Genomic DNA, 25,022 nt, shown 5'->3' with positions numbered 1-25,022 from the left:
TAGCACAGTAAAGGCTAAACCAGGTAAAACAACAAATGCACCCTAAAGAATATAGGGTGCATTAAATAATATTTAAATTTTGTAAACTTATGTACGATAGGAGCATTAGGAGACATCTGTTCATATAACACTAATGTCACATCACAAACATAGTATATACTACCACATTATATACAAGTAATATAGAGTTCAGATTGTGTTTGTGTCAATGATGCAGGTATTGAAAAAGAAAGCTCTGTTAAGACTATTATCCATACATCTACATAATGAACTATAAGTAATGGTTGCAGTTTATTATGCCATGACACAAAGAAACAAGGTTTATTAGTGATCTGTGATGTTACTTTTGAATTCTTCAAAACATTTATATTTATTTATGATGTTTTTGTTTATGGACTGTGAAATCAATACTAAAATTGACAGCAGTCATCAGCTGTAGTTTGATGCATGTTGTGCATTTGTTAACATAAAGGTAAGAATTCATAGGATTTAACAAAAAAGTTCATTTCTGATTTCAGTCAGAAAGCTTTGCTTTATTTAACCAGGCATTCATACAGTTTAAAACCATTACCAACTGTTTGATTGTCATATGTTAGTCAGTCCTAGAGATGAATGCGCAGTACTGTTCATGTATCTGTAGGTGGCACTGTTGTCTTCATATGTTCAGTCACAGTAGTTCAGCCCTGCTCTTTATTCTCAACAATCTGTAAATTAAACTGAATCACTTGTGTGCCAGACGGTTCATGTTTTTATCAGAAATCAGACGCCACCTGTTTAGAGCAACAGCTTTCATGGTGTCGATAAATACCTACTACGTTATTATGAATCATCATTACAGCAATCATTGGTGGCAATTCAAAAGATTAGTGGGGTTTCTACATCAAATTCCTGCGTCACAGTCATGTGACCGTGTGAAATAATCAGTAATGGACTTATGTCAAGGAGGAACCCATGCGTCTGCATGCAAAAGTCAGCAAACTCACTTTAACAGTTTAAGCTTCTGTCTTTAATGAGTCAAACTGTTGAAGATGAAGCAAAAAGTCGTATGTCTGATGGGTTTTTTGCTCTTTTGTGCGGTGGCCCTGAGAGTTCAATATTCTGCAAATTAGAAAAAATGCAAATAGACACAACTCTATGCAAATAGACACAAATGCAAATGGACACAAATGCAAATAGACACAACGCGTATGAAGAAACATGAAGACACACAGCAATTAGAAAAAATACAAATACAAATACAGAAGCTCACAACACAATGGAAGAGGACACTACAAAGTGATGCACACGGCTGGGACACACTTGGTTCAGGCTCAGTGGAAACACCTGTATATTTTGTGGCTTTTACAAGACAGTGTGGACTTGCTCAGGCATTTGCTGTGATGCTACAAGTGCATTTCTTTTGTTTCGTGGTTGCACACCAGGTGGCGGTACAGGCCGCACTTTGTTTTCAGTCTGGGCTTTTGCAATGATACAAATGAGCCAGAAGGGGGCAGTAGAACATCACCACAACTGGGCTGTTAGCTTTAGAAACAACCTTTTGTAAACCCGTTTGATAACATATCTGTTTCTCCTCCACACACACACACACACACACACACACACACACACACACACACACACACACACACTGTTCTCTCACAATGAATAATTAACCAAATTAATGATGAGTAGTTTTTCTTCAATGTGCCCTTAACAAAACTGTATTTATTAAAAGAGTGTTTTATTAGAGGAGGTTTAACTTGGCTGTTCTTCAAAGCATTTTTTTTGTTGAAAAAGGATTCAGGCATTCAGACGAACAGTCTTTTAAAGCTCAGCCCTAAAAAACAGGCTCTTTGTGATTCTGCAGGTACCCACCCAGCTGGCCTCTTCAAATATTCACACCTCTCTGCTGCTCATTTTCTGGAGTTGCTCACCACCTGTGTGCTTCTCTTACTTCCTCCCTTTCTGTCTCATCGGCATGAGTGGGGATGGAGGCGGTTGTTGTTGTGCAGAAAGGCGGACAGCCAGGCAGGCGTCCTCTGGCAGAGTCCGTCAGGGGGTCCCAGCCGCCCATGCCTCAGCCCAGCTGGGTTCAGACCAGTCAGGCCTCATGGCGTCTCTGGAGACCAGCTCTCTTTTTGCCTTCACTGTCTAGGACTTTGGCAATATTCACACTTTGTTTCTCCCCAGTTTCCTCTTGCACCTGATTCCGAATCAGAATGAGGGGGAAATAATCCAGTTTGGAAATAGCAATAACTAAATCTTATGTCATTTATCTGATCTGGACCTTCATAACCTGATGCTCCACAGCCTCCCTCACATTTAGTGGCATAAAGTGGCTATGACCAGCCTGCCTACTACAACTATAGCACAACCAGCTTACAGAAGATATTTGTCCAGCTGCTAACTGTCTTCTTCTTAAGGCACCAACCCGATGCCCTCTCGTCTCACTACAATCCTGAAATAGATTAACACTGTATGAACGAGTTATCGGCAGCTCTTTCCTGTAGAATTTGTAGGAACATTGTTTCCTACTTGTTTAACAGGTCTGTCATCTTATTCTTTAGCCCTGCCCTTTAACAGACTGACATTTTAAAATGTTTCTTAGCATCTACGCGTCATTTCTAGCAGTTACAGCTAGTATAGCTGAGCATGAAGGTTCATTCTTGATCTGGGAAACAGTAGCGCGGCAGAAACAAAAGATCTTAACTCATTGGTGGTCAAAAATGATCTGTTGGGAATGGCCTTCTTGATCCATCTCTGGCCTTTCTGACTGGTTTTCAATTTGAATGTAGTGTTTTCAGACAGCTTGTCTGTTCCCTGTGATTATCCAGGCGCTGTCCGTGGTCCTTACCGTTGACCTGTAAAGTGTTTCTTACAGCATGACATATCCTACTCCAGTTTTCCTCACAGGGGAGTTGCTGTCTTTAAGGTGCAACAACAACGATCCTAAGGTGTTAAAGCACTGACTCCTTGTGACTTGAAGACTCTGGTCTCACCAGGATGTATCTGGGGCTCCCTGTTGGTTTAGCAGTGTCCGTTCTGGTCTTAAGAAGAACCAAAACTGGTCACAGCATCGACTAGGACTGTCGCTTGTTGAATGATTCCTTGCCAAAATGCTCACATTACTTTTTAGATTTGTTGTCATGACTATCCATACAGCACAGCTATAGTTTTATATCCTGTATGGACAAAACCGTGAAGGTCTGGGCTGTTTTTGTATTTCTCTGCGTTTGTTTAATTTCGTCACCGTCTACTTCTCTTTCCTTCTCCTGTCTTTATTTTATTTTATTGTTCGTCATTTTATTCGCTCATTGCCTCAACTGTACCCCCCTCCCTCACTCCGCTCTCCCAATCTCTGGCTCTCCAAAGTCAGGGGTCTGGCCACAAAGAGCCGCTAATGGGCTCTCTAAAAAGGGGGCTGGCTAGAGATGTGTGAATGCACCACGGCGACACCGCCACCACACGGAGCGGTGCGAGGCACTTTCAGCCGAGAGAAATACATGCTGTGTGGCAGCGTTCTTCATATTCTGACCCAGATGGAGCTCCGAGAGGGAGATATGTCATCGCTGTGTGTGCATGTGTATATTTATGTATATGCGAGACTAAAAGGCATGCATGTATTTTTAAAGGTTACACCGCCACATGAGAGCGTTTAGTACCTATACACTGCTTAGCAAAAAGCAGAGGATGTTCTTACATCTTGAGTCTTTTTAAAGAGTTATATTTTTCTATTAAAAATCTGGAGGTTGTTGCAAAAGTACAGATATATTCAACCATCATGAATAAGAAGAGCACAGAAGAGGATTTACAGATTTATGCCACATGTTTTTTAGTTTTTATTCCAAAGAAAATATGTTGATCCAGTTTATGAGTCATCAGGAATTATGTTAAAATTGGCAGACATGGACATTCATATACTTTACAGTCTTGGCAGTTATATACATCACATAAGCGGAGCAAAAGAGAACGCAATGAGTGAATGTATGTTGCTCGGTGGTGTAATGGTGGAGGAAGGAAACTAATGCGAGTTAATAGAATTTTTCACTACAGGCTCTTGGGATTGCAGTCCGCGAGTCGCGATGAGGATGAGTCATACGATTCAGAGGCAGCCGGTCGGTCCTTTGTGCTGCAATATACACACATTATCCAGCCCACCCCTGTAGACAAGTCCACACACACACACACACACACACACACACACACACACACACACACTTTCATATGGACAATTTCTTGAATATGAGTTCAGGCTTGATCAGGCTAATAGTGTTGATCTTTGCTTAGCACGACAGGTCTTCTCGGTGCCTTAGCTTTAGTAATCTTTGATAGCAAAAAGGAATGTCCCTGTGCCCTTCTGACAGCTTTACATGCGTACAAACACCTAATTGGCTTCAAATGCCATCATCAGGAATAGGGGACGAAGAAAGGCAGATGAGAGGGAGGCACAGAATATGAGAGAGAGCAGATCGGGGGAGAGGGAAGGGAAGTGAAGGAGGCATGTGGGGGAGGAAGGACGCGGAATAACATGAGAGAAAATTAGGTTGAGAAAAAGAGGCAGTGTCGACAGGAGGTGAAGAAGAAACGTTGTCATGTCGAGAAGAAAAGAGCAGATGCACCAGGGAAGGAAAACGACCAGGAGAAGCATTGACCGAACCCCCAACACCCATCTTCCTGAACACCCCTGGGTGGTCCTTCTTGGCCATTTACTAATTGGCAGATTCTAACGTAGAGTCCCACTGATTACACTGCAAGAACATCCGTAAACCCTCAACTTAAAAGAGTCGAGATTAAAAAGGGACGCTGCAACTATTGAACGCAAAAGAATCCTGTTTACTCTGTCAGTAAGATAAACCAGCTAGTGTCCTAGTGGCATTTCACTGCCATTTAGCCCAAAGAAGCAACACCTCTAGAGGTAATTAGTCCAATTATGAGGCTGATATCTGCCTTTCTCAGAGCCTCACCGCGCGTTTAAAGATTGTGTCATTAATGATGTCGCTTTTGTGCCATTTGCATTAATCACCGCAGAGGAGAAGCTTAACGCGTCAGGTGCATTGTTTGGTTTCGACAGTTGATGCGGAGATGCAGGGTTTGCAGGGTTTGCAGTCGGTCACATTTACACACCTGTGCCGCCGCAGCTCGACAGTATTACGTCGGCACACGGCGGCACAGACGGTAGCGTCAGGTGGTGACATTTGGTTGCTCGCTCAAAGCGTCAGCATTTGTTGTAAAGTATGAATTGGAATTAGTTATAATATTAGTTCAATATTAGAGAAAAGTAGCAATAAAGTAAAAGAAAATTAATGATGTAATGTGAATTCAGCAGCAATAGATAAACCTAAATGTATTAAAGAGTTCTATCGAAGCCCTGCATGGAAAATAACTTCTAAAACTTGCTTTTTAACAAGCACAAGCCCCACAAATTAACTTAAAGAGAACTTGAGATCACGTGAAACAAGAAGATTCACAAGTCAAGTCTTGTTACTATTTCACTGGAGCGGTTGCTAAGATACTAGTGCAGTTGATGAATTGATTCATTACTTGAAGCAACAGTTTCACGAGTGTGATTAAAGTTCATTACTTCCCTCGCAGAGAAATTTAACTTGGGTTTCAGCTTGATACGAGCCGTCAAAAGGCATTTTGAAAGCGTGGCATGCAGGAAGATAATTACCAAAGGGAAGCTTCATCATTTAAATCGGAGGTTATTGGTCGACGTTTTTCATAAACTATCTTGCTAATTCTGAAATTGGACAGTACAAATTGGCAACTCGTGTGACGGCTGTTAAGACGCTCTAGACTGGACTAAAAGCAACCAGCTTTTCTCTTGCCTCTCATCTGTATTTTGGAATCTTGGTGGTTTGAACCCTTCAATGGCCGTCGTTCACGCGGGGTCAAGCCGAACTTTTACATTTCTGAGTAGCTTGTTGTGGTTTTACTCCTGCTAATAAAGGAGGCTTGATTGAGCATCCCTCTCGTTCTTTCTTTACATACGTGGACGATGTTGTGGGCCCTCTCGTCCCTCCTGCATCTCGATGTCTCCCTGAAGGGGTTTTCAGGGTTGAGATGGCGGCCTCTTAATGCGGGTTCAGGCTCAAGTGTGAGCTCGGTCCTCAGGCAGCCACACCGAGAGCAGAGCGGCAGCGACGGCTTCACTCGAGAGACCCTGCTGACTAATATCCATAGGCTTGAATTACAGTTGTCAACAAGGAGCATACATTCCAGAGACTAATCCTTGTAAATGTGATATGTGTTTCTGGAGCATCAGTCAATGTAAAATATAGTAATGTGGCTACTTTTCTTCAAACGTAACCTCTCAAGTTTTGTATTTCACATTATAGAGGATCGATGTCTATGTGTTGAAAACCTGCAGGTTTCCATGACATCCGGAGAGACAACACAATGTTCACTGACTAGAAAAATATACTTCAGCCAGAGAGCAGAAATATCATAGTCTTATTTTTAAACATTGGTTATATAGTGTTCTGTTTGGGTTACTTTTTTCCAAATCCCTTCACAGGTGTTTGCTCCTGTTTGGTGGAGGTGTCGTATGTAAAACTACAGAGCCACAAATTAGGAGTTGCCGCTGATTTTTGGCCTAAACTGACGGTTACAAATATTTGTTCTAAAGAAACCGACATTGGTTTGTTGGACGCCCTGTGTCTATTTCTGTAGCTCGCTTTGAAAGCTCGCAATGGACGAGTAACGGCTGATTTGTGAAGGTGAAATGAGGAGTTATCTCCACGATGCCTCCTCATTTCACCGCGAAGACCTAAATACGAATACCTAAATCCAGCTGACTGGAGTTCTCTGCCATCATTGCGGTTGTTGTTAAATTATTCCTTGTTCAGTTTGACCCAACTTTACATTTAATTTACAGTGAATGAAAGTGACTCCTGTCAGTGTGTGCCAGGCACTTTTACCTCAGAACAACGGATGTCCAAAGTCCTCCCACTTTGCTATTCTATTCAAGAAGACAACACGGGACATAACCTTTTCTTTTAAGGTCCTCTGAGAATCAGTCAAAGAACTACATTCATTTGCTGCAGTATTAACAATTATTACACCCTGCCAGCCGCAGGACATTGACTACACCAATGTTAATACAAAATAATTCAGTAGCGCTAAACATAACGCTAAACATAACCTTTGGTGAATGAAAACTTGCATAATCTTTTTTTGGGGAGGTTTAAATAAGAATTTTTAAAGTGTATTTAAAATAAAAAAACGAGACCCTTGAAAGTCCCTGCATTTTATGTCCCTTGTGTCTTTGCAGCCGTCTCTTCCTCGCAGCTCGTCGTTCCTCGCGGCCTCTTCTTCATAACATTACAGAATAGGAAAGGCCGCTGGCTTTTTCCCCCAGTTGATCAACTCCACCGGGACCTTTTATGGGAGATATTTCCCGTGCTTCATTTGATGTTGCTGGTGTTGATATTGTGTTTGAAGTTTGTGTTTTTGATGCTCATAGTTCCTCAGAGACATTAAGATAATGACGCAAAACAAAACAAAAAAAAAAGTGAAGTGTTGTTGACAGAAATTTGCATTGAAAATGTGACTTGGCGGTCAATAGCAGTTTTTGAAGATGGTGAGGTAAATGTTGCCCAGAGTCATGTATGAGATGCTGCATCTGCCGAGATGTACCCACGGATCAATTCTACCAACATTATGTTTTGTTTTGCTGAACAGCCTCGTGGCTATACATACATAACTGCAGATGGAAAGACAAGTAGGATGCTGCAGACTTTTTCAGCTGTGTGTCTGCCAGATCAATAAACACATTCTTATTTTTTTTTTGTCTCTTTGTGAAGAACAACTTGAGGAGGATAAATTGCACAGTAATGGAGGTAAAGTATTGTCATCTGAGTTCAAAAACACTCATTTTGGCTGCCCACCTTCAATTATTTGCATCTGCTGCTCTCTTCTGTCTCATTCAACAGAAAGTTTAGTTTGGGTAGAAGTCGGCTTGTGTTATGACTCATGCAGCTTTGACCTGTTCTGTTTTGGTGCAGTCCTCCATTTTTCTCGTTCTCTTTGCTCCATCCATTCATGCTTAATCTGCTCCACATCAACATATTTGAACACCACTGCGCTACGTGTTCCCATCAGATAACAGCGGCGTTAATCTTCATTACCTAAATTGAGCATATTTGCTGGTCGTGACTACCCGCCGCTGCTCTTACTGCTGCAATCAAGAAGTAGAGCTAATGGATGTTTTAGTATCAAGTGCATGACAAGAACCACTTTAGTTTAACACGAGACACCATATTACACAGGTGTTCCCCCAAATTATGAAATAATAACATATTTTCTCACTCACCAAAGTGGTATTCAGACTTTGAGACGTTATCCAATGAGATATCTACACTGGTGATACTAATTCAACAGCAACATTTTTACTTCATAAGAACGAGGTTTCAATAGTTTTCATAGGGACTAATTCTTCAGTATAAAGTAGTTCCAATGAAAGTTATGAGGTTAATGGAAAAGCTGTGATCAGCATGAACAAAAATCCATTTACCTCCATTTCATAGTTTTAAAGGTAGAAGGCTTACAGAGATGTATCTCAAAGCCCGGGCAGTTTCAACCAAAACTATATGCAAACTAAATTACAGATAAGCAAGGACTTTGTTTATATTTATTTGTAATTGGTGTGAACATGTATTTTAAACAGTTTATCACAACCAGGTGTTCTGTTGCCGTTCAATCATTCTCTATCTCTGTGCTCTTCCAACAGGGAGCCAGGCGAAGCAGGACTGGTCCATCCAGTGGCCCACCTCTGAATCAGGCAAAGAAAACACTCCGGTGTGCCAGCCAGAGGTCAGTCAGTGGATCCGGTACCAGCTCTCCCAGAGCCCCAAAGTCCAGTCCAAGTACAACCAGCACATGTGCCACAGCCCCCAGGCCCTGGCTCCCCCTTTGTATGCCGATCGACTGACCGTCGACAGCCCAGCCACAGGGCTCTTCCCTCCCTTGGACTTTGGTCATCGCTCCCTGCCCCCGTCGCCCCGCCAGAGACATTTTGGCCACACACCTCCTCGGACTCCCTTGGTGGTCAACACCATGACCCCACCTGGCACTCCCCCAATGAGGCGAAGGAACAAAGTGAAGGCCCCGGGCACGCCTCCTCCGCCGAGCCGCAAGCTCATCCATCTGCTGCCGGGCTTCACCGCACTGCACCGCAGCAAATCCCACGAGTTCCAGCTGGGGAACCGCTTGGATGACGCACAGACACCAAAGTAAGTGATAACCTCTGGATTTTTAATGACAAACAGGTTTATTAATGCAGGAAGGAGAAGTAGACAAAAACATATGTTGTATTCCGATGTTATTATATGCTTATAAGATGAAAAACACAAAATAATATACATATATATGGTGAAAAAAAACAGTCAAGCCTGTACGTCCGTCGCTACTGAAACTCCACACTTCTATGGTCTCCTAAAGGATTACAAATAACGGTTTCATTGACATCATTTATCAGCTTTGTGTTATAGATCAGTCTGATCTTATAAAGTCTTGTGGAGAGCGAGGGCAGTGATCGCACGTTAAGCGAGCGCTCTACCATTTCAAGTCCCCAGTGAACAGTCCTACATTGCACCGCAGCAAAAGTTGAGTAGTTGTTTGGTTTTTACGATAACACGCTGGGTGGTCACCTTAAAAACCAGACGCCAAAGAGCAGGTGGCCGACTGGTTAAGGTGGTGATGGACTCTCACATGTACTGAGACAAAACCTGATGAGTCCAATGACTAATAGTAACACAAAAATGCTGCCTTTTTCCTTTCAATCTCACTTTTCCAGCAGTTTTTCTTTGCATAATCCCCAAATAGAAATGTGCGTTCTTTACACATTTGTAAAGATATTAAATCATATTTCACGTCTTGCTATTTGAAAATGAATTGATTTTTAACAGCATACCTAGCGTTAGAGACAATAATAATCAAGGGAGGAAGTATGCGGATGCCACTAAAGTATGTAAATATTATTAGCCAGTGTGTCAAAAGTAAAAGTACTAAAAGTTTAGAAAATGTGTTTGTGCTTGGAAGGAAAATGATGCGGAAGCATCAACAAAATTATGCCAAATATTCTTGTAATTTAGGACTGAGGCAGCTTGGTTTTTATTGCACGCATTTGTTTGTTGAAATGATCTTGTTTATAAAGTTTCATGGAGACAATATTCAGAGTTGCTGTCGGTCAGTCAATTTCGGCAGATGGCCTGCCTGAAGCGAACATTGAGAGATTCAGTCCTCTCTCTCTCGCTCATCTGTACAAGTTCTCACGATGTAATTCCATCTGATCCATGTAGCACAGTTAGGGCCCCACCTTCCCTTTCAGTAGTTCTCGAGCATAATCTTCCACCAGAGCCCAATCAGATTAATTCCTGCATGGGAGGACATCATTGCCCATAAAGAACCAACGGCCTGTCGGTTGAGATAAGGGCCCCCGGGCTGAGTTCCTGACCGGGCATGCCTGTGTCTGGTGCTATGCTGATCAGATTTGGCCACAAACAGGGTCCACCACTGCGAGGTAATCAGGAACCAGAGTCCGCCTCAGGAGAGCTGCACTCATTTTGATAATGCCATTAGATGACAGTGCCCTATCACTGCTACACTTGGTAAGTTAATATTTGGGAGTCGTCCCCTGCTTTCACGATGGCCATCTGGGTTATAGTTGGTGTGTGCTTGGTTACATCCACACATGTCCATGCACGCCGGCGTGTGCATCTGTATCTGCACAGTGAGGGGTGGATCATAGCTGCGGTGAATAGGCTCAAACGGCATTAGAGAATTGATTACCGGTCCCTGAGCGCTGATAGACTGCAGGCTGTAAGTTGAGCCCCTGTAATCAATGGCCTGTGTGTGCCTGGAAATGTTGCAACTCATTGAGACGGGGCAGATCTGCTGGCTTCTCTGATAGCCAAGTACCTCTCGTAATACATCATAATTGGTTGGAGGATGGTGCTGGCAAGCATCAAGTTGGTGGTTCAGTTCTGGCGTGAGGCTCTCATCCTTGTTTGCTTCTTATCTGCATGCGCGAGGGAATTGGCTTCGTTGTAAAGTTGGTGTCTGCTTTTTCGTTGATGCAAGAGTACATACCTGGAGTTAGAAGACTGAAAGTTCGTAACATACTATATTTTCTTAAATCATGCATTGAGATTGAGATAATAGGTAAAAACGATTTATCGCCCAGCTCTACTTCCACAGATGAAAAACAAAATGCAAAAATTTCACCACAGCAAACCAAACCCTGAATAAAATATCTAAAATATTATAGAAAAGGCTAGTTTAATGCTGCTTTTCTGTGATTCCTGATCCCTTCCATACTACCTGTATTTCCCCCTATTACCAACCTCACGGTTTTAATCAGCTCTCAGTGCTCCTTAGGTCTTCATTTCCTCTTGCTTAATTAACCAGGGATTACCCTCTGACCCCAAGAGACATTTCTCTCCCTTTGTCTTAATGAGCTGCATAATACAGCACAAAGACTATGTCGCTGAATGTGCAAGAGTGCCCAGTAACTATGTTGAAGAGAAACTGAGGTTTGGTTTTGGCACTGACAGATGAGTGACATTTTATTTTATGAAATGTAATAATTGCCCATTGTCCTTTTGCTTTGGAAACATTCAACTAATTACATTACATTTAAAAAAAACCTAAATATCAACTTATAAAAGATGACTTAATTGCTGTTCCACACGTTATACATGGACATATGAACGTTAGTTAATTGTACTCTGCTTTGCTGGAGCATTTTCTCCTTTTGGTATGCTATAGTCACAACAATCTGAAAACTGGAGAAATTACACTAGTAACTCTAGAAAACATATTTTGTAAGGTTGGCTACGTTCTGCTTTGTCACTAAAGTTGCCTTCAAGTGCTTTCAGGGCATCCGGCCTTTCCAATGAGTAATAAACTTCATATTAATGTTTATTCGTCTTCAGCTGCACAAGATGTTTTTCAGATACTGTACCTGATTGTCTCAGCAATCATGATTTGAAAATTGTTTCCAGACGCTTCTATTGTAAAAACTCAGCAAACACTCCGATATGCCTGTGCAGACCTTATTTCTTCTCCCTCATGGCTTTGTTCTTCTTGGTTTAATGGGCTTTTCTGTGAGATAATGTGTTTCCCTTTCAGCCTGCAGAAAACTGCAGGCTGGTTTCTATCGCCCGTAGGTGTAATGAGCAAATTGCCTCCTTACCAAATGTGCTTAGTAATATCTATAATTCCAAGAAAAACTCACCCTGAGATGAAACCACCGCCAATTCTGCAAGTTGTAATGCATAAGAAAGCAAACTTTCACCTGTGTCCGGGAATTGTTAATCTTCTTTCTCATCGCCTGTCAAGTGCAAGTCCAAATATATTCAGTTGTGTTTCAGCCCCGGTTTGGTGCTCCGTCTACTGACGAAGATATTTGGGTCTGTTTGGCTCACTACAGTAGACTCGATATGGTAATTCTCGGTTGACCCTCGTTTTCTAAGGCAGCGCAGAGCTGTAGAGTGAGACGTTGATTCTCGGGAGGATTAGCAGCACTTGCTCCACATTTTCCTTCAAAGATGTTGCTTAATGGAGCTTTAAACTTTACCCAGGAAGAAGAATTTAAGAAGAGGGATACATGTTTGATTATATACTGTATGCCCATCACAGTTTCTCATCTCTTTGTCTATAGCCAACTTTCCATTCAATTCTCAAGCAAACTTTTGAAATTTTGCAAAAAAAAAGACTCGACTGGTTTGGAGTGAATGAACTCGGTGTTAGTTAGCGCTATAGGCTGCTCATGGCTGTAATCCGCCAGTAAACAGAGTAGAAGAAGTAGAGGTTAAAAACTGAAAACAAAACAAGTCGACTTGGCCATCGAACAATCTACATGAGAAAAATGGAGGGAGGCCGTCAGGAATTTGTTTGCATTGGGTTTTAATTGTCACGTTAGCTAGTATCGGCCATATTCCATGGTGTCCGGAGGCAAAGACCAGCATTTTTCATGCTTCTATCAGAGGAAGGCAGCAATAGCGGGAACAGCGGATCAGTGGAAGTTAAATGTTCGCGGCAAAGGTGTTTCCATAATCCACATAGCGCATCAACTATTATCTGATAAATGCAAAAACCATCTCAAGCCAAATTTGTTATCAAATGTTTCCATTTCCCTTCGACTTTGTAAAAAATATCCTGATTTGCTTAATAGTTTGCTTAATATTTGCTTTAATTGACAGCAACTCAACTCGGAGATAGATACTGAGCAGATTCTTCTTGTTCCTGTGGTAATGACTCAGGCTCTTGATAGGCCAAATTTAAAAAATCACATTTAAATACTGATTTACTTTGTGTTTTGTAATTTTTTTGTAATTTGTGTTTTGTAATTTTGCAAATTAAACCAAAATGAAAACCATAGATTCTTAACGTTTTCGAGTCTCATGACAGAAGCCCTTTATAAGAACCTAACTATTTGTTTGGTTCATTTGAGTCTGTGTCTAAAATGTGAGCTAACCTCATAGATACAAGATTGAAGATGTTGACGTTTGATAGCCAGATGTTCCTCATGCTTGAAAAGGCCAACATAATGAAATGAACATCGATCACAGCAAAAACGTGTTAACAATGTCAATGATTTCTCAAATTCTGATGAAGTCACAATAAGAGGGCAGTTGTAGCTCAGTGGGTAGACGTTTGACCAGTAGATTGGTGTCTAAACGCAAAGGGTCATACATCCATGAATTTGACACATCCTAAGCATGGAGCAGAAGTCAAATTTCATGAAGTTCTATTTTGTACATAAAGAAATAAAGTATTTTTTTTTCAATAATAGATTCTTACCCAACAATTCCACAATAGAAATGGACATTTTTTATTTCAATTTCCTCCAAAGGATACAAAAAGATTTACTTTTGGATCTACATGATTTCAAATACAACCCATGAGCTTTAAACTAACTAATCTTGACAAAAAGGATCATTTATTTGGAGTTAGTCGCCAAGCTAGAGATGCTAATTCATTTTTTTGGGACCGATAGTCAATACCCTCATTAATCGATCATTAACTGTTAACTGACAAGATAGGTGCCCTTCATGCAGGGGTGCTGTGGTTGAAGTGCCTAACAAGCTGCAACGATAACCCGATGCACAAACGGCTTAAATACATCATATTTGTGATGTTGGGCTAAACAAATTGAATTGAAAATTAAATGTATCACCAGCTGCATTGTATATCCAAAACAGAGTCCCCAGTTTACCCGTCTGGGAGAGTTAGAAGCCACGACTTTGCATTCATCGTTTTGGACACATGCAGCCACTTTCCCAGTAAGTGTCCATCACATCATTTAGTTTAGCTGTGAGGCCGCCAGAGTCTTGTAAGCCGGGGCATATTAATCGTTCAAAATTCTTATTGTCTGTCGACGGTTTCTGATTTACATCCCTAAACACAAAATCACAATGTCCTGGTCATCGGTCCAAAGAAAACAGGTACTTTCTCTCAACACATCCATCTTGGAAACGTGTTTTCCCAGATGGGATCTGCCACAGATGGTATTTGCCACAGATGGTATTAAAGAGCACACATGTATGGGATCAATACAGTGCCAATATTGCTGTTAGTTTTGGTGTGATGACTGTCTGCCGGCGCACCGTGAAAATGTCATCAAATCAATGTCAACCCAACGTGACATGATTGATTACCTCCCGTATGAAATCTATTTTGAAATCCTAGGAAATACACTAAAGTTTAGCTCACTGGATATTTCCTGCTTGCTCTGTTCATGTTTCTTAAAGAGACAGAACATTTTCTCTGTTAATACATTTTGATTAAAGTCTTCTCAGTTGGGTGAGAATGCCTTAATGACGCCATCGTTTCCCCACGTTTGCTAATTGGACTTTGAAATGGGAGAATCAATTTCTGCAATCAATGCATTTCTACCCATCCCACTTAGCACCTGCAAACACTTAATCGCATACACAATGTACAGACTCACACAATCAGCAAATCAATCAAGCCAATTGTGCCGTTTTATGATCTTACAAATCATACTTTAATCTCTGTAAGTACCTTTTGTGCATTCCTGTTTACGTTTCCACGACATATAGAAAGTAGTAAAGATTAGACAAAGAAATGTAGCCCAAAATGATTTGCACATAAAAACAGTGGGGGAAAATGAAAATAAACACACTTTAGATAAAACTAAATCATTTAGAATGAAATAAAAATAATAATAGGTTAAAAAATAAGAAAATTCTGGGTTTTGGGACCCTGTAGAAAAATGTTGATTATAATCGGAATCGGCAGGTCAGACTTGTAAAAAATCTGAAACGGACAAGAAAATTGCAATCAATGCGTCTCCAAAACATAGAGAACTAGCCACTCGCCGATCTCCCAGCTGGAGTTGTGTGCGAGTGGCGCCTGCAGGCGTACGTTACTTCAGCGTTCCTATTGGCCGTGTAAATGCAAATCAAAAACAAAAACCTTGAAGGTATCTAGTTCTCGTAGGAGCTCCCCAGTGGGCAATTCCTCTCAGGGAATCCCTAGAACGGTTTGGTACAAAAAACACGCCTATTATTACCTGAAACGCGTTAAACAATATCTAACGACGTGTGTGCGGGTGGAATGTTTCTTTGAGACCTGTGATAGCTATTGTAACATGTTGATAGTTTAACTTAGGAAACACAAGTGCGCTGGATACCCAGCACCACTTAAACTTTAATTTTAAGCCAGGAGTGCAACAATAATTTTATTTAGCTTATTATGCAGCCTTTCCATCCCATCCTTCTGTCTCTCTCTGTGCCCTTTTCAAAGCGGAGAGGCTCTTTGGGATGGAGTGTCAATTAATGAACCTCGTTGTCTATGTTAATGAGTAACATGTGTGCGTGGAAAAGGCCAAGTGAGTTTTCATTCTGTCAAAGTCCCACTCGGCACGTCACACCAAGATCGTATTTGGAAGGTGGGCGTGTTTGTTTTTCGACGCCCTCATGCCTTGCCTTACCCCCCCCCTCCCCGCCCCGCCCCGTCAGTGGAAGCGGTAATATCATATAGTTAATGCCACCTTATGAGACTTTCACAGCTTTTTGAATGTTAAGCACTTTCCTATTGAATTGGATGTTTGCTAATAACTCACATGGCGCCGGGGGTTGGCGTGATTCACACTCTGCTTCTCTCAGGGTAATTCTACCATGCAAACCTCAGGGGATGCAAATTTGCATCCATTCCATGACTAATTTAGCTGTTTGCTTTCACTGAGCTGGTGTACAAAATCATATATTTCTCTCCCCTTTTCCTTCCCCCTTTCTCTCTCTGTTTCCTTTTCTTTCTGTCCTCTCCCCTCTCATTATGTATCTCTTTTGAGAACCTGTCAATGTGTTATTTCACCGTCATCCATAACATCTACCAATTCCCACAGAAAATACTTTTTCTTTTGAGGGGTCTAGTTTTCTCAGTGGTGCGAAGAAAGGGTTGTGGCAGTGTTGACTGAGATCAAGGGTTGAATATCACTGAGAGAGAATGGAAGCTATGAGGTGTTACATACTTAAAGAGAAAATCTGTGATCTAAATGTAAAAACAAATGGTGAACCCTTGCACAGGACCTTACTTTCAAATAGATTTTAAATATCGACATTTACGTTTTCTTATCTGATGCTGTTAAAGGTTAGTTTACATCAGCAACAGTAAAATATATCTATATTTTCAATTATGATGGAACCAGAACTACACAAAAGCTGTTCTTTTTCATTTAGAAGTCAAACTCAAATTCATGCATTTAAAATAAAGAATAATTGGTTTGGTAAGAGATGAAAATGAAGCAAGTAAGCACTACGTATTAATGAGATATAACATTTAGAAGAAGGCAAACAACACCACAAGGTGAAGCAAGCCCATTGTTTTCTAGATCAGGATATCTCAGAGTGACTTATTGTGGTTATTTATTGGTCCTGACAAAAAACTCTCGACCTTATTAAAATGGTTTGGAGAACAAATGACAATGGCCCTCAGCAGGAATAAAAACATGAATTACCACTCCATCCACTGACGAAGCCCTGTGATATGGTCTAGCTATAGAACAAGATATTAAGTGGAGCTTTAGTTGGGATTCCAAGGTCAAGAATGAACTTTGATGCTAAACTTTTAAGCCAACATGGACAAGAAGTCCTAAAAGTGCTTTAGAGTTGCGACGTGAGAGGAAGTACAGTATCTCAGGTGCCTTTGGTTCAGGATGTTAAAGTTCCATTCACTTCTTCCAGGTGACTCCTGGTTGGAGCTCTTCTTTGGCTTGGACGTGCATGAAAACTCTTCCAGGCGAATTATCACAACAAAAGATTAAAAAAAATTGTTTTTAAAGTCCTCGGGTACAAGTCTGTGTGCACCAAAACTCATCGTAGTTGGTGACATCGTTAACTTCTCTGACCTGATTCTTCTCCATAGCAATGGCAGCCACGGCTCATGGGTGTTGTCGTACTTAGAGCCGTTCACCACACCGAAACAGGATTCCTTCAACAAAGTTAAATTAATCAGAACTGGTGGTCATCAGATAAATCTATAGGCTTGTTACATTATCCAGTTAAGTCTCTTTGTCAATTGGTTGTTAATTGTTGTTAATTGATATTAAGTTACAGTGGCTGTATTGTTATTCACCCTTGATGCCATTTTGTGCAGCATTTTTTTGTGTGCAGCTAGCTGTTTAGGAAGATGACATCTAACCCTAACCCCTAACCCTAACCCCTAACCCCTAACCCTAACTGATTGGTCAACTGTTTCTCCAACCAGCTGAAACTACTGCCGTCAATGGGCACCACAACACAAGGCAGATTTCAGTTGCTCAACAAATCTGGGATGTGGGCGATGGTTCAGAGGTCTGGAAACAGGCTAATCTGGTATCATCGCCTGCAGCTTGATACACCTGTGCACTAGAACGGGGATTCAACTGTTGGCTGTAGCTGCGCTTGAGCTGTCCAATATGGGATTGGACAGACATCTGACAACCTATCAGACACAAGCATTTACTGCATCTGTAGGATAATTATATTTAAAAGTCTGTGTTTTGGTTTGTTTTTCTTATGGTTGTCCTCACAAAACCCCAAAAGGGTCCACGGCTCCATTACTACAGCGGCTCCAGAGCACAAAAAATAAGAAACATCTCACAGTTAAATGCAGGAACTCCATGACTCAACCCAGTCGAGTAAAATGACTCCTTATTGTCGCAGAGCTTTGTTTCATGGCGCGATCTGTATTCTGACGACAGGTTTATTGCGTTTCATTCAGAAAAAAACAAAAACTCATGAGCGTTCTCTGGAAATTCAGCCGGCGTCAAATTTATGCCGCTGCTCCCCAGACGATCCGCCGAGATACAGATCTGCCTCCGCCCGGGACACACACGTCGTCACATTAGCCGGGCGATCTCTGACCCCGGAGGATTATTGGTCCCACATGCTCTGCTGCGTGGGACATTCACTGCGTAGTTAGGCTACAAAGCCGTGTATGTCACAGCAGTAAGATAATATATGTGTGAGAGAGGAAGCTTGTGGCTTCAGTGGTGCCTAATGGGGGAATGTGAGTGTGTATCTTCTTTTCTCTGCGGACAAAGGCTCATCCATGTTAATCAGGGTTTTGGCCCCTTTGCCATTAATGACAAGTCAGGTGAAAGGGGATGTCAATACCAGGCCCTTAACAGCCAGGCGCTACCCAACCCACCCTCCCCTCCATCCATCCACCCATCTATCGGACTTAATGAGTGCTCTTCCCGAGCTCCATCGGCGGCCCAGAAATTGGAGTCATGATTATGAATTTATATGAGTGTTTAGGAGTGGCGGTTAGCCCAACTGCCACTGTTGCTGGTGGAGGAGGGATTTATTAGGCTGATGGTTTTTCTGTGGAAATTTGTGAACAAGTGGGAGCTGGGTGGGGCACATGACAGGATTTGTGGGTGATTAGAAATGATGCTTAAAAGTTGCGTTATTCTTATCTAAGAAAAAGAAAGAAAGAAAGAAAGGATCTGTGAGAAATAACCCAGCTTTACGCGGGGAGATTTATAGTATTTCCACTGTGCTCAAAGTATTTAGTTCATTTTATGGAAAATTTTGTTTTGCTTCTGATTAAATTATATGGATCGTAAGTTTCCCAGCACGATCATTAAAGTTTCATCTCAATCCGTCTCATGGGAAGATCAAACACTGAATCTGAAGTGTGAGATGATGTCAAACGTCGCTCTGACAGAGACCAAGCAAACTAAAAACCGGCTACATCTACTGCTGGCATAGAGTACGACTGTTTCATTGTCCAACGACCATAAACAGAGTTATTACCGTCGTTCATCATTCAGGCCATCAAGTGGAGGCTTTCATCTCAGTGTTTCTCTCTGATGTTAAAGTCAAGACGGATAATATCTGCTCCCGGTTCCATATTGTCCCTGACCCCCCTCCTTCCTTTTAGGCACTCTGTCATTTACTGCTCTGCCTGTGCTTCAAAACTACCACTTAACCCGCACGACTGTGGGCCAGATAGCTGTTGTCGCTTCCAATGCTGTAGCTTTAATATTTGGATTAGAGAGTTTAAGGTTTGAGCTATGGTTTCATTTAGACCGAATCAAAGAATTAAACTCTTATTGAATTGGATGCTGGGGAAAATACACAGAGACTTGCTGGTGTGCAGGTGACAGATAAGAGAAGGACGCTGGAACATTATAAAACCCTCAAGACCGATGATTGCTTCCATAAAAAAATGAAATCTATAATATTTTTGTACAAAAAGATGTGTAACTATTACAACATTGGGTTTGAAGGATATATCCAGGATGTCAAACTTATTCAAGAGTGAAAACAGGTTAGAAAGATGAAGACAGACGCCAAATCCTACTTAGTCTATCTATTCTTAATTTTTTCATATCCCATTGTTAAGCATGCAATGCGGACCTTTGTATACTGCTTCTGACAGTGAGAGGAATTACAAAAACACTGTCGACATGTGCTTTTCGTATGCTAACCGGCTAGTCTCACACAGCCAGCACCTCCTCACAGCTCATCAAATGTATTCTTAAATTTCCAAATTGGTGTTATTTGGATAAACTGATCAATTATTGGGAATCTAAACTGAAAAAATATGAAATCTATTTTTAAGGCTTAAAAAAGTGTTATTTTTTGGCATATAAAGGATGATAAAAGGATGATTTAGCTTGCCCTGAAGACGAAACTGATCATGTGGTTAAACAAACTGTCAGCTTATTTGATAGCCCGACATGAACTGTTTCATGCAGATGGCTGTACTGCCTCGGGCTCGGCTGTTACAAAAACTCTTAAAAGAACAAACAGTTGCCATTATAATTACACATAATTTAACTTTAATTCACATGCTGGAAATAACTCGCCAGACAACTCACTATGTGACTTTAAAGTAAGAAGGAAATCTGCCAACAATATCATTTTTTTTGGTTCTGCGCGTAATAACAAAGGATCTTGGAACACCTGTCATCCCAGACAATGCAGCGGCAAATGAGGCACACTTAGTCAGAGCCGTGCCATTTAATGTTCAAAAGGCAGTTTTTGAATCCAGTCCATCGGTGGAAAACAACCAAAAGTCGGATGCCAAGAATATTTCATCACTAATCTGCAGAACTTTTTCTTGATTGTCAGATTTCATCTCTGAAGAATTGTTGTGTCGTAACCCTGAGCCAAGCTATCAGTTAAATACAGTGTGATTTATGGAGCCACAGAATGTCTCTCGACACGAGTAATTATCACCAGGTGGTGGAGATGGCTGATGTAGAGCACAGGTGATGGCAGGAAACAATGGTGCCCTGAGGAAATGATCCTAGACTGAAGAGTTTCAAGAATCAGTATTCTCGAGCTGTTTTGGATCACACTCTCTGCTGCTCAAACCTGAAAACAAAATTAGTTTCAGAGAAAGTTTTGCGGGCATCCGTGTTGTAGTCCTCGAGATCGGTCTTGGGTCTCGAGACTGGTCTCAAGACCACTTTTCTATTGGTCTTGTCTTGGAATCAACTGCATTTTTACTCAGTCTCGTCTCCGTCTCAGACAAAGAGGACTCTGGATTGTATGTCCGGTCATGACGGGAACTACGGGGATTTATTTGTCAGATTTATTTGTTAACATCATTACTGTCATCGCTCACAAAAAACAAAGGAACATTCTTGCATATAGAATTCACCTCTGCAATGCCTTTTGATTATTGCCTCAATACATTTCTCATGGTACACTTATACAAACACACTTACAGTATAGTATGTATGGCTTAATAAAAGAGGTGAAGGAAGAGGAATCTTAATTTGTTTTCTCTGGAAGTTTTTATGGAAATTTGGATCTTTCAGATTGATTTAAAGAGTGCCTATGGTTTGCGATTAGCTACTTTGATTGATCGATGATTATTTTGCCCTAGTGTTTCATTAAAAAAAAACACAACTCCTTGGTCATGTACAATGTTCTTTTGCTACACATTGGGGATGCATCTATGCATCCAATGAAAATGTGTTTGTCGTTTTGCCGTCTCTGGCAGATTTGTGTCCGTTTTAAAATGACAATTGCACGATTGCAGGTTTAAAAACAAATGTAACGGACAGAAATATCTCCCATCTGTTTTCTATAAGTCTTGTGATGGTTCAGTGTAGCTTTGAGATAGCTTTTTTCAGAGCTGCCGGCTACATTGATCCGTTACAAAATGGAGAGAAGACAGAGGGAAGGTATTTCTGTCCGTTACGTTTAAAAACAAATAAATTAGAACCTGAAGGTTGCCTCTGGGCTTTTCTCTGGACGTTTCCACAGCACCTGTCATGCATCATAACATAGACCCCTCGTGGATGACCATATTCCTAACCAACTATTTTTAAAATCAATTTGAATTGATTAGTTGTTGCAGCTGTGCCATGCAGTGTGGGACCTCACTCTGGTCCTGGTCTTGACTCGGTCTTGCCCTGCCTGGCTCTCAGTCATGTCTTGGTTTTGGTTTAGTCTGTCTTGACTACAATACAAAAAAAAAGTAATCTTATCTCATAGATTCACAATAAAAAAAACAGCAATCGATTACTGACCAAATCCCATCTGACTGACGAGCAGAGATTCTTTCTTCTATCTCCATGACAACACCTCTCTCCCTTGTCTCCACTTCTGCTCCCTGTACTTTCTCACCCGGGGATTTGGTTCCATTTCATAGTTGTTAATAGTGGAGCTAAGTACTGTACATCCCTCAAAAGGGCAGCATGGGTGTTGTAGCGTCATATAGAAGAAAATGTGCCTGTATTTTAGATTAAATTACACTTTGTTGTCCTCTGAAATGCATCTTGCAGCAATGTCTTTAACGTACAAGAGTAAAAACATCAAAGTACTGCATATAATTCTACTATCAGCCGTTGTTATGCGATGCCGAATATGCTGTGTCTGATGTTGCCAGTTTTAGAACAGTTTCCAGGCAAACTGCACAGTATATGGGTTACTGAAAACGCATCTTCTCACTTAACTGTTTGACAGAATAAATGAGTTCTGCAACCTGTTTAGATGTCTAACTTGTGAAACTCTAATCTTTCTATAAGATCGCAAAAACCTGATGATCCTTAAACAGAACATGAGAGAAATCTGAGTGTATGCTACAAGCTGGCCGACTTTCTTTTGATGTACGCATTTTGAAACTTGAGTCGAGTGTCTGAGACCAGTAGTCTTTCGGGCATACTGTCAACAAAGGTTGTGGGTCAAATGCTTGACTCAAGTTTTTAAAAATAAATACACCAAAAGAATGCTGCCTCTAGCTAGGTTGCAAATTAAGTTTAAATTTGTAGCACCCAAATGAATGCAGAGATGTAGGGCGATGGTGTTTTTTTTTTTAGCATCTCATGCTTATTCACAGAGCAGCATGTTAAGTACCGACTGTCTACAGAGTCCTTACTTTGACCCCGATGAATTTTACATTTGCATTTACACTTGCATTTTGCTGAAAACCATTGTTGTTATTCCATTATTCTCTGATGCTTCACAGTGGAAGCTATAATGTCTTGGTCGGTGGCAGTGTGAAAGTTTCAAGTGGTGTTAACTCTTTTTAATAATTGATTATTCAGACAATTAACTTTTCAATTACTCAATTAATTGTTTAGTTTCCTATAGAATGGAAACACATTTTATGACCATAAATACATTACCATACCTTTGCTCATGTCTTCATATGGCAACAGCATTAAGGAATAAAACTATTTTAATCAGACAGGCTGTGCCGGCACACATCCCCGAGAAGCTACTGAGAAGACAACATGTCACAGTCCGCCTTCCTGTCAACTTGTCGCCCGTCTGCCTCTGCTCCCCGGTCCCAAACCACCGGTCTCGCTTCTCATCTGGTCATCTGCTTCCCCCACCCCCTCTTTCTCCGTCTCATTTTCTATCTCCCACACAGGCTTGCCCCCTTTTTCAATCCTTTGTTTCACTCTTTTTTTCCACCTAGGGTGTCTTGCTGTCTCTTAAGCATCATTCTCAGCTTTACAACACACACACACACATGATTCCCATCCCTTCTGAGAGTGGTGCTGTGCCACCCCTGGCCTCTGTAAGCACACTGACACCCACCCATATCCCAGTGGGAGACGCTGACAGTTAAAGAGGAGATAACAAGAGATGTAAGGAGGGAAAGCAAGTTTTTTTTTTTTTCTTTTTTTTTTTTTTTAGAAACGCCCCCTCTCGGTGTCCATGAAACATGTGTGATGGTGTTGATTTAGTAGAAACGTCTGCAATGGCAGGTCAGCAGTGTCATCGTAGTTTCCTGGATGATCTGTTGGTTCGGTGGTTGTGACTTTTCAACACCTGTGTGTAGCTCCTCTGACAAACAAAGATAAGCTTTGGAGTAGGCCAGTGCTTGAAGTGGAAAAAAATAATTGCCATTACTCCCATTATACACATGTCAGTGTGTGTATGGGCCGGTATCAGCAATCTCTTGCTACTTATTCTTATTTATTTATTATATTTTTCAGCATGTTATACTTTGTCAGTTGTGATTTTATTGTTATATTATAATTAGGCCATGCATCTTCTATAGTAGGCCTATAATACTCCCAATAGTAGTCCAATTTTACCCATAGTGTTAATACTTAAAGTGCTTTCCTGTGTTATTTGTGTACAGTATTGCTCGAATATATCATAGATTGCCGATAGCCCGGAATCAACAGCAGCCAACCAGACAGGCAGGTATACATGCAGAGCTGAGGGCTCTCCGTTCATGTTTTAGGTTCAATTATTACTATAGCTATCGCCACAAAAGCTGAAAGACGCACCTTGCTATAGTTAAATAATTATTTTAATTTACAAATATCACAGCCTTCTTCTGAACATTTAATTCTTCTTTCAATGTTTACACGTGTGAAATCATACTCTTTTAATCAAAATAATGCATTAATAACAAAGTATTGTTTTGATTGCTGCACTCGACTGTGCAATTACAATAAATTCCCTTTAGATTAAGTTTAGCTTTGACTTAACTACACTGCCTCAGGAAATACAAATAAAAAGTCCACCCAGGGTAGCAGACTGCCAGCTTTTATTCAACTCAGACTCGACACCGCAGACTTCTGAAAGCAAGACAACCGTCTGCTTTGGATGAAACTGCTCAAAGGGCTCACATACATTCTCTGGTGTAATGATTATTCTAGTCACCTTTATTCCATTTTCCGCCAATTTTATTAAAAGCAGAAAAGAGCAGTGGCTGCCAGAGATATTGCTCCGCTGATCAATTTGCATAGAACGCAACGGGGTGCTTTTCTCCCCATATGGATCTCGGCAGAGCTCTCTGCATATTTCTGAGGTAAAAAGTAGAGGTATGCGGATTGAATCGCACAAGTTATTACTCTCCCAGAAGTGTTGATTAGACAGCTTGAATGCTTTGCAGCATCGCAGCGTCACTGTTGAGGTTTGCCATATGGATGAGCAACTGATAGCTGGTTAGCTAGGCAGAAAGCTGTGCAATAATGCACGACCCTGCCTTCTTCAAATCCTCTTGATATGTCAGAACGTAAAGGAAATTATGTCTTTTGAAGTATTGCTGCTCTCCTCTGTCCTTGATCAGATGGAACTTATTTGAAGGTGCCACTGTAATTG

The 25,022-nt window shown here is 41.1% G+C and overlaps 1 protein-coding gene across 4 annotated transcripts in view; it reads left to right on the top strand.

Moving 5' to 3' along the window:
* ksr2 (kinase suppressor of ras 2) overlaps window positions 1–25,022 on the top strand; it is a 94,355-nt gene that overhangs the window by 14,000 nt on the left and 55,333 nt on the right. For 3 of the 4 annotated variants that reach the window (XM_031849586.1, XM_031849585.1, XM_031849584.1), the window contains exons 4-5: window positions 7,785–7,820; window positions 8,711–9,212. In XM_031849586.1, coding sequence (XP_031705446.1) covers window positions 7,785–7,820; window positions 8,711–9,212 — 538 coding nt within the window. The remainder of the gene's footprint in view (window positions 1–7,784; window positions 7,821–8,710; window positions 9,213–25,022) is intronic. The other variant, XM_031849587.1, reaches the window with a different exon arrangement.

The sequence above is a fragment of the Anarrhichthys ocellatus genome, unplaced genomic scaffold, assembly GCF_004355925.1.
Source record: "Anarrhichthys ocellatus isolate YVR2014 unplaced genomic scaffold, GSC_Weel_1.0 scaffold9, whole genome shotgun sequence".
NCBI lineage: Eukaryota > Metazoa > Chordata > Actinopteri > Perciformes > Anarhichadidae > Anarrhichthys > Anarrhichthys ocellatus.
The sequence above is the reverse complement of the archived record's forward strand: the minus strand, read 5'-3'. Positions and strand labels throughout refer to the sequence as shown.